This window comes from Anolis sagrei, chromosome 1 (genome assembly GCF_037176765.1).
Source record: "Anolis sagrei isolate rAnoSag1 chromosome 1, rAnoSag1.mat, whole genome shotgun sequence".
Classification (NCBI taxonomy): Eukaryota; Metazoa; Chordata; class Lepidosauria; order Squamata; family Dactyloidae; genus Anolis; species Anolis sagrei.
Genome location: NC_090021.1, coordinates 98,607,324 through 98,626,974, shown reverse-complemented (window position 1 = coordinate 98,626,974; position 19,651 = coordinate 98,607,324). Strand labels below are relative to the sequence as shown.

General features: G+C 39.1%; 1 protein-coding gene across 1 annotated transcript in view; it reads right to left on the bottom strand.

Moving 5' to 3' along the window:
- The window catches only part of ASCC3 (activating signal cointegrator 1 complex subunit 3), a 254,794-nt gene that overhangs the window by 169,695 nt on the left and 65,448 nt on the right, over positions 1-19,651 (bottom strand). The window contains exons 9-10 of the mRNA XM_060753089.2: positions 17,053-17,253; positions 16,438-16,578 (exon numbers count right to left, since the gene is read on the bottom strand). Of these exons, the coding sequence (XP_060609072.2) occupies positions 16,438-16,578; positions 17,053-17,253 (342 nt within the window). The remainder of the gene's footprint in view (positions 1-16,437; positions 16,579-17,052; positions 17,254-19,651) is intronic.

Here is a 19,651-nt window from a genome sequence, read left to right as displayed (position 1 = left end):
AGAGACAGGGCCTTCTCAGTGGTAGCCTCTCGACTATAGAACGCCCTTCCTATGGAGATCAGATCGGCCTCTTCGCTTTTAGCATTTCGGAAAAAACTCGAGCAGGCGTTTGCAAATACTGAGTAATGGACATAAGAACGGAATCAACTACAAGATGGATTGGACATTGTTTTAATGAGTATTTATTGAATTATGTTTTATTACAGCTGTTATAATTTTATTGATGTTAAAATTTTTATATTGTAACTGTGTTTATGGTGGCATTGAATTTTGCCTTGTAAATCGCCTCGAATCGCCGGAAGGCTGAGAAGGGTGGTATACAAATACTGCAAATAAATAAATAAATAAATAACTATTAGAACCTTTCCAGCTACAAATGAAAAAAAAATATACAGTGAAATTGGCAATCTGGAAACTGAAGTAACTGGTCTTTCTGTGTTCTAAAAAAAGAGGAAAGCCATTTAGATTGCCTCTCCCCGCTCCATTTCAAAGGCATGTTATGGAATATATCTAAACCATTAATGTTCCTCTGGATATGGTGGGACAGATGACTGCCTGAAAAGAGTTTCTGTAAGTATGAGAGCCAGATGGAAACTCCACTGGGGTGCAGGCTGGTTCAAATGCAATTCAATGGAAGCTCCGGTCAATCACGGGGATAAGGGAATAATCCAAGTAATGAAGAGAATTGCATTAGAGCAACATTTCCCCACTGAGAGTGGAAGGAGAATGCCTTGATTTTCCAGGGAGATTAATATAATGAAGCAACAGGAGTGATGACTAACACAAGTGTGGAAGAAAACTCAGGACAAGTTTGAATAGATGCACGCCAAAGCCCATATGCTGTTTTAACAATGACAAAGAAACCACACTTCCACACATACATACACACACATTTGTACAATCTTTCAGCTGTGCTACCCTACATAGTGGAAGTTCCTACACCAAGAACCAGAAAAGAGTACTGGATGATGATCACATTCCTAGTCACTTTTTGGTTTTGTTCTGATCTAATATCATCTTGTGGATCCAACCGAGTAATGGTGCCATGATTAAAACAATGCATCCTGATGGTGGCGCAGTGGGTTAAACCACTGAGCTTGCTTACTGAAAGGTTGCAGGTTTGAATCCGGGGAGTGGCGTGAGCTCTCGCTGTTAGCCCCAGCTTCTACCAACCTAGCAGTTCAAAAACATGCAAATGTGAGTAGATCAATAGATACTGCTCCAGCGGGAAGGTAATAGCGCTCCATGCAGTCATGTCGGCCACATGACTTTGGAGGTGTCTACGGACAATGCCAGCTCTTTGGCTTAGAAATGAAGATGAGCACCAACCCTCAGAGTTGGACATGATTGGACTTAATGTCTGGGGAATACCTTTGCCTTTATCCTGATGTAGGCGGCATGACTAAATCCTCCAGTGTGATTCTGTTGTCAGATTCCAGGGGAATTTGAGCACAGTTACGCAGGAAGACTTAGAAATTTTGGAGATAACCTTTTAATCACATTTGTGAAAAATCAAATACGCAAAAGTAAAACCACAAGTGTGGAGGGTAGACTGAATTATCCACATGAACCATAATCTTAAGTAATGAAAAAAACTGCTGCAGAAATTGTGCCAGAATGAGAATTAGAATGCTTAACTTGACAAAGATTTTAGTTCTCTAATTTGCATAATGCAAGACCACACATAGTCCAATTTGAAAAAGGAATTCAAAGTTGCAGGTTTTCCTAACTGTTGTTTAGCAGCATGTTTAAACTCATTCTGAGAAAAAGACTATTTTTTTTTTACGCCTTTAATATTTAAGATATAAAATTTATCATATGGATTTAAATTAGGCTGCATAAGTAAATTTGATCTGATAACTACAAATTTTTTTGAGCCAAATTAGTTTTGAGTGAACTGTAAAATTAAGACCAAAGCTATAAAGCTTCTTCGCTTGAAAATGTCATATTTAGGTTTTGTTGTTCGTTGTTGCTATTATATAACCAGTAAGTACTCTTGAGAATCCCAAAGTTGTTCCTATTCCAATATAACCACCACACTAAAGTACATTTTACAAAAGAATAGAGAAACCAATGCAAATATTCTGTATATATTCTTCCACTTTGCTTCCATTTCACCACTCCCACCCATTACATCCCCCATTCAAACCTATTTCTCTGCAAGGGATCATTCACCCCAGCAAACCCAGCTGTTATTCTGAAATTTGTACAGTGAAATCAAAGATAATTAGACTTCAGAGTACCTTTCAATTGTAGTCTAGAAAAAGAATGTAGTTTAATGCATCATTTACATTAAATATAAATACTGCTTTTAAAATGTTAAAGCACTTTTCATATTGGGGAAAACCATAAAAGAGTTTATACAGTAGTTTTACAGACGTGTGGAGTTCTTTGCACAAAAGGATTTTATGAGAAGCCGTTAAATCTTGCAAAAGAAAATCAATAACCAGCTCTGGGGATTCCACTGTGTTCTGTATTATTAATACAAGTAATGAAATATCTCTCATAAGTGGAATCCTGTTTGTTTTATGAATAGTCTGCTGCCATCATCGTATTTGCACTGAGCAAATTAAACCGTCTTACATATAAAACTATGGTTTTTAACAAAACATGCTAGATCTCATTAATATCTACATATACAGTTATTCTGCAATGACAAATGAGTAAAGCTGTAACACTGCAGCATTTAACAACTCTGCCTCTAAACATCGAACTACTGTTTACCTGAAACCCCAAGTAAGATAATGGTGTAATTTTGACACAATGCTACAAACTAGAGCATTATGGTGGCACAGCGGTTGGCACACCACAGCCAAAGCCATTAACTTACCCCTACAAAAGGTCCTGCTGCTATCAGCCCGGGACTACTAGATATTCTATACCTGCCTCTCACCAAAATAATTGACCAGTCTGGTAATAATAATTACTCCATTCACTAAGAACAATTCACAGTGGCTCTCAGCATCTAGACAAATTCGCAACATGCGTTAGCAGTACCCCATAAAAAGGCAACTGAAAAAGAATTCTACTTTCTAGTGGTTTTAGACACCCCTCAACAGTTATTTTACTGCTAACGTGCAAATATTCAATACGGTCAACAAAAAAACAGCATGAGAAAAAACGTATGAAGCATAGTTTAGGATTTTCACACTACAGAAATTCCTTTTTCTTTTTTGTAATGAAGGTATAAGGATCTTTTTGATACTCAATTTGTAAAATTAACAAACTTATGGCAATGAATAACATTTAGTTCCTAGTTCTAAAAGGATATTTTGGGAAAGAAGCATTATGGGTTTTTTTTAAAGCCCTATAAATAGTAACATCAGAAGCAATTAGTGTCACTCTTCCAAACATAACAGCTAATGTGAATAGGCTCTGATATTAATGAAACTGCAGACCTCTTCTTACATTTCTCTCAATTTTCTGTTTCTGAAACTTGAGGTTTTTTACCATAGCAAAATTACTGATTAGGGAATGACAGTTTTTGGTAACAGATGTTAATTATTAACCTTCTATGTTGTTCCTTTCCAAACGACAGCACTTAATACTGATATACAGAGACACTCAGGGAAATGAAATGGGAAGGACAATGACTAGAGTGCAGATGGTGGAAAACTCAACTTTCATGTGACAAGACACGGCATAGAGGGCACCTTTGTTTCTTGAAGGTGGTAATATGTGCAGCAAAGAAAGCTTTCTTCTCTGAACGCATTGCATCTGCAGATTCATGTCCAGCTGAGCTGTTCAGAGTTCACTGTGATCCCTTTAATAACAGATAAAATTTCTTGCATAAGAACCGACTTAGGTGCAGTCATTATAGCAGAGGCCAATGATGAAGTGCCCAGCAACTCTGAAAATGGGATTACACTGGATCAGTTTCAATTGGTAAGAACTGCTGATGTGGACAGGCTGCTGAAGAATGCAAGGAGGGCAACCTATTTTCTTGATACCTTTCCCTCTTAGATGGTCCTCCAGGGAGGAGATACAAATCAATCTCAAATACAAATTATTAATGCATCTCTCAGGGAGGGACATTTTCCACCCATTTTTCAGACCACTGCTGAAAAAGCCTTCCCTGGATCCCCAGGACCTTAATAATTATAGACCAGCCTCTAACCTTCCTTTTTGGAAGGAGATGCAATTGATATCAAATACAACAAATTACACTAAGTAACATGATTTTTGTTCCTGGGTTATAAATGTCATTTCCCAATTGGGTTTATCATAAAAACATGGAAAACAATTATTACACTGCAAAAACTTCATTTTTGTGGGACATCCTGCACATTTTGCTATATTCTTTCAATGAATAGAATCTCAATAAATTTAACATAGTTTGTTGTAGCTACAAAAATGAAGTTTCTGGAGTATAGCAACTATTTTCAAAGTGAGCACTACACAATTAAACAGGAACTAACAGTTTCACACCAGGAACAGAAACTTTTTCAAATTTTGTTACATGCTGTTTTCAATACATCTCCCAGGGAGGGAGATTTTACATTCTGTTTAAAATATGCAGTAGTTAGAACACTGCTGAAAAAACCTGTCCCTTGATTCCCTGAACCTTAATAACTACAGACTAGTCTCTAACCTTCCTTTTCTAGTTAAAGTAAATGAGAAGGTCATTGCACTTCAACTCCAGGCAGTTTTGGATGACACACACTTCCTTGACCCATTTCAAACTGGTTTCCGAGCAGGATATGGAGTTGAGAATCTTATGGCTGCTTTAATGGATGATCTCTGTCTCAACACTGACAGGGGAAGTATGTCCCTGTTGATACTTCTAGATCTCTCAGCAGCTTTTGATACTATTGACCATGGTATCCTTCTGGAATGCCTAGAGGGGCTGGGAATCAGAGGCATTGTGTTACAATGCTTCTGGTCATACCTCTCAGACAGGTTCCAGATGGTGCTGCTTGGGGATAGCTGCTCCTCAAAAAAGGAGCTGTTGTATGGCATCCCACAAGGGGCCATTCTCTCTCCAATGCTTTTAAACATGTATATGAAAACGCTGGGAGAGATCATCCATGGGCATGGGGCGGGGTGTTATCAGTATGCTGATGACAACCAAATATATTTTTTCATGCCGTCAAAAACAGCCTCAGCTAAAGATAGCATGCCTCCTCTAAATGAATACCTGGAAGTGGTAGTGAGCTGGATGAGGAAAAACAAAATGAAACTAAATCCAGATAAGACAGAGGTGGCTGCCATCAAGTCCTAACCTAGAAATAAATGTGCAATTGAAGAAAGCAAAAATGCAACTGAAGACCCATCTCTTCCAGCAGGCCTACCCAATCAACTTTTAATCATGAATTTTGATTTGCATTCTATTACCAGTATATTTCAATTTCATACACACACACACACAAAATATACACATATGTGTGTTTGTTTATCTATGAAATTTAGTAATTGTATTTTTATGTTTGTTTTTGAATTTGTTACATCCCGCCTTGAGCCATCAAGAGATGCGAGCATAAATAAAACTATTATTATTATTATTATTATTATTATTATTATTATTGAGTCCCATTCTGAATTTCTGAAGGTTTCTCTCTCCCCATTAACTGAGGAAAGATTGCCAAAGAAAGGGACATCATGCCTCACATCACATAACCATGTAAAAAGTATCTGTTGGATCACCACAAAATCTCCTAGCTCTGTTGTATGGTAGCACACAGTCCTATAAAATGTTAGGGTTCAAAAAGAAACATTCAACTGTAGTATGTTTATTAATTAATGTCTCAACAAAATGTTTTCCACTTCATCTTAATTAATGAAAACGTTATGTTTTCATTAATTAAAAGCTCATTTCACACCCACAAAAAATTACAGATCATTAAATACTAAATTAAAATTTGGCCTGTTTGGATGAAACATATTCAGTTACAGATTGTCAGATTTACATGTTTAATAGATAAACATGGAATTAAAAAGTACAGGATTTTCAATGAAATCAAATAATCTTATTTGATATTTGTTATTGTTGTGTGTTTTCAGATCACTTCCAACTTATGATGAGCCTATCATTGGGTTTTCTTGGCAAAATTGTGGGGGGGGGGATACCTCTTCCGTCCTCAGAGGCTTAGTGATGTGACTTACCTAAGATTACCTGGTGGGATATAATTGCTAATTCTGGACGCAAACCCTGATCTCCAGAGTTGTAGTCCAACACTCAAACTATACAGGCTCTTTTATTTCAAATACTTTGTGTTACAGTGAGAAATCTCAGTGAGAAATCTCCCAAAAATTTCCAGTTTAGCAATTAATTCTATGGAAGTGGGTAAGGGGAAAGAGTACAAGAAGCGCTTTTAGGCAAAAGATTTGCTTAGCCTGCTTATACTGAATTCAAAATGAGACCTTTTCTGAGAAGAGTGGTTGCTATACAGCAAGAGCATTTCAATTTTACAGCACTGCTGCTTGGATTAATAACGGCAAGGATGAAGGAACTTAGATTGTTCACCTGCAGGTGACACTGTTGCACCAGTTCATGCAAACACAAAGGCAGCAAGCTGTAAATATTTCTTCTCAGCATGCCCAACTGTTTCAGATCAATGATAGATCCAAAACACAATTATTTTTCTTATGCTTCTGTGTTAGCCGTTTAAAGTTGTGCTGCAAAGCCCAGCATAGTGATGAATTTAACTATTTCACATTTTTAGCTGCACCAAAGTGTAATCTACTCAGAATTAATAGAAAAAAGTGAAGACAGTGCACACTAAAAATAGGTTTTCTCCAAAAAGTCTATTTCTTTGAATTAATACTTCTGTAAAGACTTGGGTGTTTTTTCCAAAAACAAAAAACAAAACAAACAGAACCTATCCCAAGTACTTTATATATCATAAACAGGATTTAGTCATTTTATCTTAAAACAATTAGAAGAGATGCACATACACACACCAAAGGAAAGTAGCAGAACAGAATACTTTACGTAGAAAAACCTATAGTATTACAGGATATTTTTTATAATTGTGTCATATAGTATAGTAATGCCCAATCACTGTCTTCCAAAGCAGTTACCATATATACTTGAGTATAAGCTCAGTTTTTCAGCCCTTTTTTGGGTGAAAAAGTCCCCCTTAGCTTATACTCAAATGAGGGCCCTGGCGGGAAGGTGTGGGGCTGAAAGAAGAGCTTATTTCAGCCTCACGCCTTCCCGCCAGGACTCTCACCTCTCCACACAGTGGCCCAGTTGTCCTTTCTCTACATCTCCCTCGTGCCAAGTGCACCTTTCTTTGCTTCTCCCTTGCACCTTGCGCACCTTTCTCTGCTTCTCCCTTGCCCCTCACGTGGCTTTTTGTGCTTCTCCCTCACCCCCGTGTACGCCTTTCTTTGCTTCTCTCTCAACAGAGTTACCCAGTTGGGTTGCTGTGCTGAGATGGGAGAAGAGGGTGCACACCTTTTTCTCCCCAGTCCTTCCTATTTCCTAATGGATTTTTTTCTGCCTGACACCAAGTCTATCCACCTTAATGCTGGCTACAAGCCGCAAACACAAATAATGCATCTCTAGCTGAACACGCTGCTTCTCTTTCTCATAAGCAATGAAATATCATGTTCATTTCTGGTTTTTTAAGAAACATGTTTGAGATGATTTGAGCATATGTTTTACTATGCAAACGGTGTATACCATAAAGCTATGTTGTGGGCTATAAGGAGTCACAGTTCACATGTTCTGAATCAAACTTAGATTTGGCTCAGCATAATGTGTGAATTGTTCCTTCTTTTTCTAGTAAACAGAGAGATGCTTTAATGATATCATAAAGATTAAGATCAACATATAGGCATATGTCAGTTAATGAAGTCTTTGATTATTTTAACTCCTTTCTTAAATGAGTTCTTTCTAATTAGAAGTTGTGTAGAAACATTGTGAGGGTGGTGAAAAAATACAAGTGAAAGACAGGCTTTCAGTGTCAGGTTTCAAGAACGTGCCTGGAGTACAAAATGTGGTAAAGTTTGAGATAGGAATGTACAGTAAATTTATTATTTTACTCTATTTATTATTATTACGTGTATTATTTTACTCTATTATTATTACATTTATTATTTATTATTATTACATGCATTATTTTGCTCTATTATTGTTATTATTGCATTTATTATTTTACTCTATTATTATATTTATTATTTTAATCTATCATTATTCTTATTATTACATTTAGTATTTTATTCTTTGTATTATTACTATTATTTATTTACTTACTTACTTTGCTTGGGATTATGGCCTGCATAAATAGGAGTATAGTGTCTAGCTAGAGGGAAGTCATGCTACCTCTCTATTCTGCTAGGTCAGACCACACCTGGAATATTGTGTCCAATTCTGGGCACCACAATTGAAGGGAGATGTTGACAAGCTGAAATGTGTCCAGAGGAGGGTGACCAAAATGATCAAGGGTCTGGAGAACAAGCCCTATGAGGCTTAAAGAGCTGGCCATGTTTAGCCTTCAGAAAAGAAGGCTGAGAGGAGACATGATAGACATGTGCAAATATGTGAGGGGAAGTCATAGGGAAGAGGGAGGGAGCTTGTTTTATGATGCCCTGGAGACTATGGCTTCAAAGTACAGGAAAGGAGCTTCTACCTGAACATTAGGAAGAACTTCCTGATTGTGAGAGCTGTTCAGCAGGGGAACTGTCTGCCCTTGAGTGTGGTGGAGGCTCCTTCTTTGGAGGTTTGTAAACAGAGGCTGGATGGCCATCTGCCAGGGATGCTTTGAATGCGATTTTCCTGCTTCTTGGCAGGAGGTTTGACTGAATGGCCCACAAGATATTTTCCAACTCAATGATTCTATGATTCTACTTTACTCATAACCAGTCTTTCTCACCCCATAGGAGACTCAAGGCAGCTCACAACTCTGACAAGATTCAATACCACATGACAAAACATAACAATAAACAATAAAACATATCCCTCGTACTAAAACAATTAAAACAGTTGAACAAATGAAACAACAATAAACAGATTAAAAACATAAAGTGCATGATTCCATTCATCCATAATCCTTGCTCATAATCCTTATTCAGACTGTGTTGAAACCCATAATAACTTATTCTTAAAAATGCTTGTGTATAGAGCCAGGTCTTTAATTTTTTCTGATAACCAGAAGAGATGGGCCTGTCTGATGTCGCTGGCGAGGGAGTTTCACAGCCGGGGGCAACACTGAGAAGACATCAATTGTGCTGGCAAAGGCGGTGGGGCCAAGAACAGGGCCTCCCCAGCCAATCTTTTTATTTTACTCCAGCATTATTGTTATTATTACATTTATTATTTTACTCTATAAGTATTAGGATACGTAAGCACTAAAGAAGGTTAGAATAATGATGTAATCAGAGTTGGACCGTCTTATCTTAAATTACTGTTTTATGTAAATATTCAAAAACATTTAACCTACTGATGCCTCAATTAATGCGATTTTATTGGTATTTTTTTTAATTTACCAGTAGCTGTTGAATTTCCCACCCTCAGTTTATATTCGAGTTTTTTTGTGCTAAAATTCGGTGCCTTGGTTTATATTTGAGTCAGCTTATACTCGAGTATATACAGTACTTTATTCTCAGCTCAAGAACAGAAAAAGTATGCTCCAGATAAAGTATGTTCAACCTGTAATCATCATCACCAACATCATCATCCACATTCACCCATTCAGGGGTCTACATAACTTTCTCTGCCAATGTGTTTCTAAAAACCCTCTTTGCCTTCACCTTCTTTGGAGACAAAGGCTGGATCTACAATGCCCAATGATGCAGTTTGAACTGCAATGTATGGTCATAGACCACATGTGTCAAACCCAAGGCTTGCAGGCCAAATCTGGCCCACCATGTCATTTTATGTGGCCTACAGATGCTGGACTACAACTCCCGTATTTCTTATAATTAGACATCAAGACTAGATCTGATGGGAGTTGTGATACAGTAACATCTGGAAAACTGCAATTTGCCCTGTACAGTCAGGATAGCGGGGTTTGAATTTAGATAACAAGGCTTGTGGATATGATATCTGATGTTAAAATGTCCTTTGAACTTTCCCCAACCCCAGAGCCACAAGTGTTGTTGCGATGCAATTCCCATTATCCTCAATACACAATGGGGATAATCAAAAGTAATGGGAGACCTAAAATGGGTAAAAACTAAAGAGCACCAACCACCATGTAAAAAATTATAGCTCATCCTTTGTATCTACTGATTCTCGGTACATGGCCATTTGAAGGTAATTACAAGGCTGGTGTAGTTCCCAACGAAAATGGATTTGATACTCCTAGTGTAGACCCACATAATGCAATTCAAACTACATTTTATAGGTCTACACTGACCATATAATGTAGTGTAGATCAAGTCTGAGTTCAGCAGAATTGCAGGTTATTATAGTGCAAGCAGTGTTCTAGCACAAGAGTGGGTTCCTAGAAGTTACACTCCAGTGGGTTCCCAGAGGTTTCCAAATGTACCTCTAATATTAAAAAGATAGAAAGCCGCCCATCTCTGAGATAGGACCTTCTCTGCTTAAGACACATCCAAGAATTGATTTCTGCAATTTCTATAACATTTACACACATGGAAGTGACATAAAAGCATCTCTGTTAGAAGCTATTTTGGGGTGGGCATGGGAGTAGATTTCCCAACATGGAGTTCCACCTGGAAGACCAAATTACAATGAAGTGGGAAGTAACACTTTGTTCTGGGGCATATAAATCACTCCACTATAAAGAAAAATCCATAAGAGGATAACTCAGTGTGAGACAAGGAAGACTTCAGATTACAGAAATGATTGCATATGAAAAGAAAATTCAGCTACCTGAAGGGAGCTATACATTTTGTAAGTAGCTCCAACCCTGAACACCACTATCAACCTTTGAGCACATTGTGCTACATCTGAAAAAGAGAGGCAGACGTTCTTATACTTCCATTTGTATTTCATTTAAGGGAGGAAAGGATCTAGTTTTAAATAGGGCATACCTTTATGCCTTGTGAATAAAAGAAATTGGTTTTTAGCATAGCTGCCACTGAGAAACACTGGGAGAGATTTCCCAGCAAAGAAAAGGAACAAGCCTTCCTCTTTATTAGTAACAGACTCTTGATGTCTTCTGGTATTGTTACAGATCCCTGGGCAAACGTCGATCAAAAGCAACTATTCTGATCCCAAAGCGCTGCAGGTGTGCAAAATGTTCAGCATTACATTTTTTCTCCATCTAGTTACGATGGTGAAAAAAAATATATAAGTATTGTTGCAATTGGCTTTTCTTTTCAAATATAACACTTTTAATAGGGTACTTTTCCTGCTAATGTCAGGGTCTGCATTTTATTGTAACCTTACTTGCCTTTAGAAAGCCTGCTCTTCAAAATCATAGCAGCACACTCTCTTTGCTTCCAGCTGCTGCCATTTCTGGTTAAAAGTCTTTATTCTGAAAAGTCTAGCAGCTTGAAAAATCAGCTAGCATTAAAGCGCATTAGACAAAACAAATGCCCGAGTTACCAATTGCTCTCTCCTCACTGTGACAACACTACAGTTCATAGAATTGCCATATCCTGACTTTGGGGGAAGCGGATAACCTATGCGGTGTCATGTGCTATGTGTTCATCTGGCATGAGGATGAAAATAAACCTTTTATTCCTTTGCATTACACATTAATGGGTTGCTTTGCCCATTCCCCACTCATATATGAATAGCCCTGACTTTTCCTCTCCATTCCAGCATTAAAAAGGCACTCAAGCAGGTGAGATCTTGTGACAGATAGAAAATGGATAAGGGAATCATACTGTGAATCTTAAAGACAGAGGTGAGTCATGGGAGATACATGCACATGGTTGTCTCTTCTGCTTTTAATGTCAATATTAACCATTTAAGACTGCTCGAAACATGGAAGAAACATGAAATCAAAAGTTGGGAAGGCACATACGTAGCTATTAGTTATACAGATAAAATGTTAAACTGAAAAGAATACTTCAAAATACAAGAGCTTCCTTCAACATTTAGTTATTATACATGCTTAGCAATGAAAACAAATTGTGATGGTTATATTTCAAGAAGAGTATCTATGTTAATCTCCTGTATCTTATGTCATAATAGGTTTATTTTTAAGTACATTCTTATCACTGCAATTAATATGTAACTGCAATATGCTGATGATACTATACTCATTCAGAGGAAGACCTACAAGCAACTTTAAACACCTTTGAAGAAGCATATGAAAAGCTTGGCCTCTCAATGAACATCGAGAAAACCAAAGCACTCTACTAGAAGGCATCAACCAATCCCTTTGCAATGTCAGCAATAAAGCTTAATGGTGTAACACTAGAAAATGCTGACCATTTCTGTAACTTAGGCAGCTACCTCTCCACAAAAGTTGACATCAATGCTGAAATAAAACACCATCTGAGCTCTTGAGCGTAACATTTTTTCGAATGAAGCAAGAGTGTCCAAGGTTCTGTACATCCATAGAGATACCAAGATGTGTTATTATGAAGCCATTGTCTGCTCAACTCTGTTGTGTGCCTACAAAACATGGACTGCTACAAATGTCACTCTCAAGTTTTGGAACAATTTAATCAATGTTGCCTTTGAAAACTCCTGCAACTCTCTTCAGAAGACAGGCAAACAAACATCAGCATTCTGGAAGCAGCTAAGACTACCTGGACTGAAGCAACAATTCTCTGTCATCAAATTCACAGGACTGGCCACGTTGTCTAAATGCCCAATCACCATCTCCCAAAATAGTTACTCTCCACTCAGGAATAGAAAACGGAATGTCGGTGGACATCAAAAAAGATTTAAAGATGGGCTTAAAGCTAACCTTAAAAAAATGTAGAATAAACACTGAGAACTGGGAATCTCTGGCCCTCAAGTGCTCTAATGGGATGTCAGCTGTTACTAACACTGCTATGGATTTTAAAGAGGTGTGAATAGAGAGCAAAGGGAAGAAACATGCCAAGAGGAAAGCATGTCACGCAGACCCTTGTCAGGACTGCATTCCATCTGGAAATCTATGTCCTCATTGTGAAAGACTATGCGGATCCAGAATAGGTCTCTTGTGTCACTTACGAACCCACCATCAAAACTCTGTCCTTGGAAGACAATCATACAATTGCCCATGAGTGATAGCCTATGATGATTGTGAGAAACCAGGAGTACATTAGCAACATATTAAAACTTTCAAGCAGTCACACAAAAACAGACAAAATAGATACAAGCAATTCAACCAACAGCAACCAAGCCTCCAATTTTTAAAAAGAAATAAACAAAGAGGAACAATTTATACATTTGTATTATGTCCAGTTTTTATTATGATAGACTATTACAGATTCTACCCTTATCTCAGTTTCACAATCTACCACACTGGAGTTCTCAAGAATCAATTATTCAGTTGCTACCTAAGAACCTAGGATTTGTGACTTTTTCTAACTGTGTTAATCTGTCTATTGGAAACCCATTCACATAGTTTGTGGACCCACTGGGAATTTCTCCTGGAACAACTATCAGTACTATCTTCTTTTCCAGATGATGATGATATTCTGTTATCATTATAGATTCTATTGCTATTTACAGATGTTTTGGATAATCCTGTCCTGTATGAGGAAGCTTCTACTGCCAGAGATAACTTATTGTGCTACTTGAGCCACAGTATTGTGCTACTTGAGCCAAGAATGAGCAAAACTAAACTTACTCTGATTTACGGCATGATTCTACTGATCACACATGTCCCAAGTTTGAAACCTTGAATCTCTGTGTTTCAGCTTATTTGAATATATTATATAATGAAATGGTGTTAGTATATAAAGATACCACAGAACTTTTGAAAGAACTTCAGAACTGCACAGTTCCATTTACACTCATGAATTATATAGGGGGGAGTATTTTTTCCTTCTTCTATTAGGAATGATTGGGAAGTAAAGCTACCATGGCTCATGTTTTTGAAGTCCATCAGCTGACAAAACTCATCAGGCTGTTCACTGACAAATCAGAAGGTCCTGATACCATTTGCGACCATGAGCACTGCTTGTCCTAGTCAGCACTGACACTCATACATTGTCTGCTTTGATCTTAACTCCTACATTGTAAGGGCAATCAATCACTGATTTTTTTCAGTTATCATTCTGTTCAGCCCCTGCAGCTATTACCAAAGAGACACAAACATTGCAAATAGAGAAGTGCCCACTTCAATGAAATAAACTAGGTGTATTTTTGGAAAATAGTAAACTAATGTGTATGAGCCATGCTACTGACTCTCATTAAAGATTTATTGAGGTCTCCAACTCAGTTTATATGATACAATAACATAATAAACCACATCAACATCTGTCTCGTAAGTGTGCCTACTACAAATCTTGTTAAATCAGACATTAATGCTGCAGTTGCCCAGATCTTTACAGAAAACTTCTATAAATGAGCTTCTGGAAGCTAATTCTCCTACCAAGCTTCCTTAACATTTGGCAAGAAAATACACAAAGAGACTGTGCTTGAAGATTTCCTGAATGCATAAAAGGGCATAAAGTGGTCAATGTATTTTGACTCTCAGCTCATCTAATCAGGTAACTCCTTTTGTTTTGTGAACGGAATATGTAGTGTAAAGTTCATGCTGAATCTGTTACACTTCAGAAACTGTCAGTCTTCAGATATTACTGTATCCAAGTAATTTAATAAAGCTGCACAGTGCTGTTATAAAAAAAAAATGTGTTAGCCGCCCTGAGTCCCCCCTCGGGGGTGAGAAGGGCGGGGTAGAAATGGTCTAAATTAATAAATAAACACATTTGTTGTGTTATGTATTGTGGGGCACCTTCTTTTTATACACGTGGGATTGGTTGTTTTTATAAACCAAACCCCCTAAAACTGGTTCCAAAGGCCTCTGGATCAAATAAAAAATAAAAATTTAAAACAGCACATTTGGGAGTCTCATTGTACAACATGTGTATTGCACTGTTGCAATTCTTACAACAACCCATTAGGTAAACCAGTATTCTTATCTCCATAGTACATGTGAAAATTAAAGATTTTGTTGTGTGGGTGGTTAGACTGACAGGTATAGAACTGGTTTGAGGCCAGGTGAATGATTACATTAGCCACCGAATCTAGTTTCAAACCATTCTGTAGTTTTGTTTTGTTTTGATTTTGGGGAGAAAATGTGCATCAACATTCTGGAGGTATGGGTTGGGAAGGGGTGAAAAAAAAGATGATTTTGCCCTGGATCTAGAATACATTGGTATCTGCTCCAGTCCATTATTTGGCTGAACTTTGACTTTCCTGATACTTTTAAATGTGTGTATACTATTAAATGCACCTCAGCATGCATTGATGACATGTTTTGTAGCTGCCACAATTTATTGAAGCAATAGTTGTCCTGAGTTGCCCTTCAAAAACAGCCTTAATGCAACATTGAAAGTAAAAGAAAAATGCTTTACTTCAGCAGACACAAAGGATAAGCAAATTCCATTGAAAAGTGCAAAAGAAAGCAAAGAAGTCTTAATCCAGACACAAATTAAAGTCTCTTACAAAGACCCAAAAGAAACAGCAGTCTTCCATCAGACAACAGGCAAAAGATCACTAAGTCCTTAGCAGTAGACACAAAGTGGGTTCCATCGGAGTGAAAACATCAATATCAGGGTCGTTATTACCAGCAAAAGCTGACTGCTCCTGCTTCTGATTTATAGCCCTGAATTCCCCACGCAGGAGGTGCTAGGGCATCTTCCAGTTAGCCCAGCATTTTTAGTAGCTATTCTAGCTGAACACCGTCTGTGCTCTGTCTCTTTTTGTCTCTCTAGAAATGTGGGCACTTTCAAAACCTCATCGTCTGATTCCTCTTCTCCCTCCAATTCCTGAGCACTTCCCTGCTCCCCTTCCTCTTCCAAAGATGAGGAATCCCTAACAATAGTACACTGTCAGAGTAGATGGGGCCTATGGCTTTTCTAAGACCACCAATGAACTTCACTGAAAATATTATTTAATTCAGAGGTCATCCAATTTGCAGTGAGTTTCAGACCAATATATTATACAGACTTAAAACACTAGAGCTCCAGGCCTATAGTGCAGTGGGTCTCAACCCTTGAGTCCCTGATATTTTGGCCTTCAACTGACAGAAATCCTAACAGCTGGTAAATTGGTTGGGATTTCTAGGAGTTGTAGGCCAAAACACCTGGGGACCCACGGGTTGAGAACCACTGCTATAGTGGGAAAAGAGGACTCACATACAATACTCATTCCTTCTGAGCTTCAACCAGCACTGGGAGATCAGGAACCATAAATTCTCTATGCAACATTCAAGAAGCATGTATGTTCTCAGTTCATAGAAGGCAATAACTGTGTTGACTAGTGCCCTGCGTCAATGGTCAGTTAACCCACAATTTTTGTAGAAACATCAATATTAAAGTAGTTAACAAGGCATACTTTTGTTATTTTCTTGCACTGAACTGTTACATCATTGTAGTGATGCATCTATTTATGTCTGCCATATAGCATACCTGCGTCCGCAGAATTTCACTTTTCGACAACTGCATATCACCAGTCAGCTCCTTTACCGTGATGCCTAGTGGCTCCAGACGCTTGCTGAAGTAATTTGTCATTTCAGCTGCCAAGGCCTTCATAGGAGCGACATAAACAATCTGCACAGAAAGAACACCAGTTTGATAAATTAGCAATGTGTACAAAACTGTGGATTTCACAGCAACTGATACAAATCACAGTTTATTTTGAAATATGATCCCTAGCATTTATGGCAAGCACGGGAGAAAGACCTTAAAAGTAGTATATGGAAAGTAGCTACTAGTGTTAGATAAGTGTGTGGCTATTTTAAAAATAACACAAAAGAAAAGAGTTTCTGATATACAGTAGTACATGCTTATCATTTGGAAAATTGGTTCCATATCAAAGCTAAGTATATTTTAGAGGTTTTCACATGGGTAATAAGATTTTCTGAACTGAGAAAAAAATACTGCATGCCTGCAACAAAATAAATCAACAGGCTTCATCATCACAAGACTTGGGGAAAACACAATGTCCTTGAGAACTTCTTGAATCCATGCAAATTTGCTGGATTCTGGCACAATCTATCTTACAACATGTAAAGCAGTTCCTACCTTAAATTCGTCCTTTTTGATAACTCCCTGGTGAACATGCTGCCGGATTTCATGTAGAACAGTTAACATGGCAATGTTAGTTTTCCCTGCCCCAGTAGGTGCACAGATTAGCATGTTCTCATTTGTATTGTAGGCGGTTTCAAAAACAATTGACTGGATTCGATTTAATCTTTTCATGCCTTGGAATGCAAGTTGTCCAATCTGCAAGAAAGTCCAAATAAGAAAAGATACACGTTAATGACCAAATACCACATCAACTTCTGGTAGAGAACAAAGGGAACATATATTTAGGGTGGGCAACTGTGCTGCAAGGGTGCTGCATTAGGCCCCAAGGAAACTTTGGAAGCATGCTCCCCACTGTGTCTTCCCATAAATTGCTATATAACAACCTGTAGGTGTTGCATTTTAGCTATGTTTTAGGTCCCCCTGGTGATTTTAGGCCCAGGAAAGGCCTTTCTTTAGAACACATAGTGACAAAGTTCACAAAAGGTCTCCCTTGAGCCTAAGTTGTTCATAGAGGCAAATAGGTGGTGAACAGAGCTCTCAGTATTTTTGACCCCTAGGAGGTACGGAAACAGTTCCTGGGGACACATATGGCCCACAAGTTGCACTATAGCAATCCTGATATAGTTGGTCAATATAAATGGGGAAAGGGATTGCCTGATTTAAAAACATAAACTAATCATTTTCAGTTCCAACAAAAACATTTTATGGAATTTTTTTTCAAAATTTTGAAAAATTATTTCTATTGACCTAAATCCATCATTACACTGCTGTTGTGGTACCATCACAATGGTACTAATTCTTGCCCTACTAAGAAACGCAGATTATCTATGGCGGTTTTTACAGTCCTGCAGAGCATATTTTAGGATGTTTCAAAAGCAGAGATTGTCCCATCAAATCCTCTGCTTCCTCCAAGTTCAGCATTCAATTGTGAGTGATTTATCCTTTCTTGTCCATCAATTTGACAGTCCAAAGCCTCAATTTGTACGTACGTTTCTACAATTCTTTCCTAAGGTATGCCAAACTAGAGTAGGTTAGGTAAACTGTGGCCTTATATGGACATTTTTGAATGCCCCAAGCCACCCAACTCGTTTATTTCCTAAGAACATCAGAGGGAATTTTTTAATTGTCGAAACATCAGAGCTGGGGACACTTATGTGGATTTTGGCTCATGAAGGCTGGAGGCCAACACAGCCCTTCAGCACCTAGTAATTGCCCACATCTGAACCTAAGGCACAGATTTATTTGATCAACTATATTTTCAGCAGACAGCCAAGTTCTGGAGCCCCAATTCTCAAACAGCTACAAACTAGACCAGCTAAACAACAAAAGAACAGTGAAAATGAGCTTACATTACCAGAGAAATACATGGGATTAACTGAGAGTCCCATGTAATATCACATTATAAATTGTCGCCTATTTAAAGTGGTGGAACCTGAATAATTCAGATATTTCCACAGCAACTACAGATGGTCAGTCAATTATAAAATGAAATGCAATTCACAACAGAGTAACATTAACACAAACATTGATGCCTGTTTGTTCAAATCATTCATTCATAACGCATCACCAGGGCCCCTTGAGGTGATATCAACAACCCCTTATCCTCTGGGACCTTAAAGGAACTTGGATTTCCGGTATGATGGCGGAGAGGTAACAGCTGACTTGCGGAGCGGTCTGGTGAGACTCTTCAATCTAACCCTAATCCCTTTCATCCAGATCTCCCCCAACTACCAACCGTCACCATTGGCAACCGAGGGTTCGAAGGAGCCCTCAGGGGGTCTTTTTGGTGAGTCTCCATTTAAAGAAGGGGGAGTTAAGAGGGAGAAGGAGGAGAGGTAGAACGCCGAGGCCACTTCCATCTTTGGCCTTGCAAGAGCGTTCCCTCCTAGCCGGCTGACTGCCGCTGCCTGACCGCCTAATTCGCTGCCTGGCCACCTAATCGCTCGTCCGAACCTCGGACTGGATTTAAAACCTACCGGTGGATTGCCTCGTCTGTCCCTTGCTGCTGCTCCGTCTCCGTCTCCAGCTGGCCGGGCCTTGCTGCCTGCTGCCTCCGGCTTCCACAGATGACCGCGCTACCGCCGCGCTGCCGCGGGGTCTTGGTCGCCGCGTTGCTGTTGCTGCTCCCGGTCGGGGGACCGCTCTTCTCCTTGCCGCTTGGGATCTTCGTTCTTTGTTTGCTTGGCGTTTCGCCGGCGTCCCCTCTTCGGTGCTTTGGCTGTTCCTTCTGCCCTCGGCGCCAGCGTCCCCCCTGCATCTCCTGGCGGCTAGTGGCGTGCGCTGCGGAGGGATTGAGCGGGGGCCTACTCTCTGCTAGGAGAGCTTCTGAGGACTACTGAGAGGGCCTTGGTACCGGGTGCCGGGTGTTGGCCTGGCCGCCATTGCTTGGAGGACCTTGGCCGCCATTGTTTGGAGGACTCTGGCTGCCACTGTGTGGAGGACTTCCTATTGAGCAGGAAGCTCATCAGCGGAGGTATCTCTAACCAGCTTCTCTTCGACCTTGCGCCCTGCTGCACCCCCTCCGCGCCGCCATCTGGCGGAGGTCCAGGCGTGGCCCAGCAGTTGTTGTGGCCTTGCAGTTGGTGCCTCCACT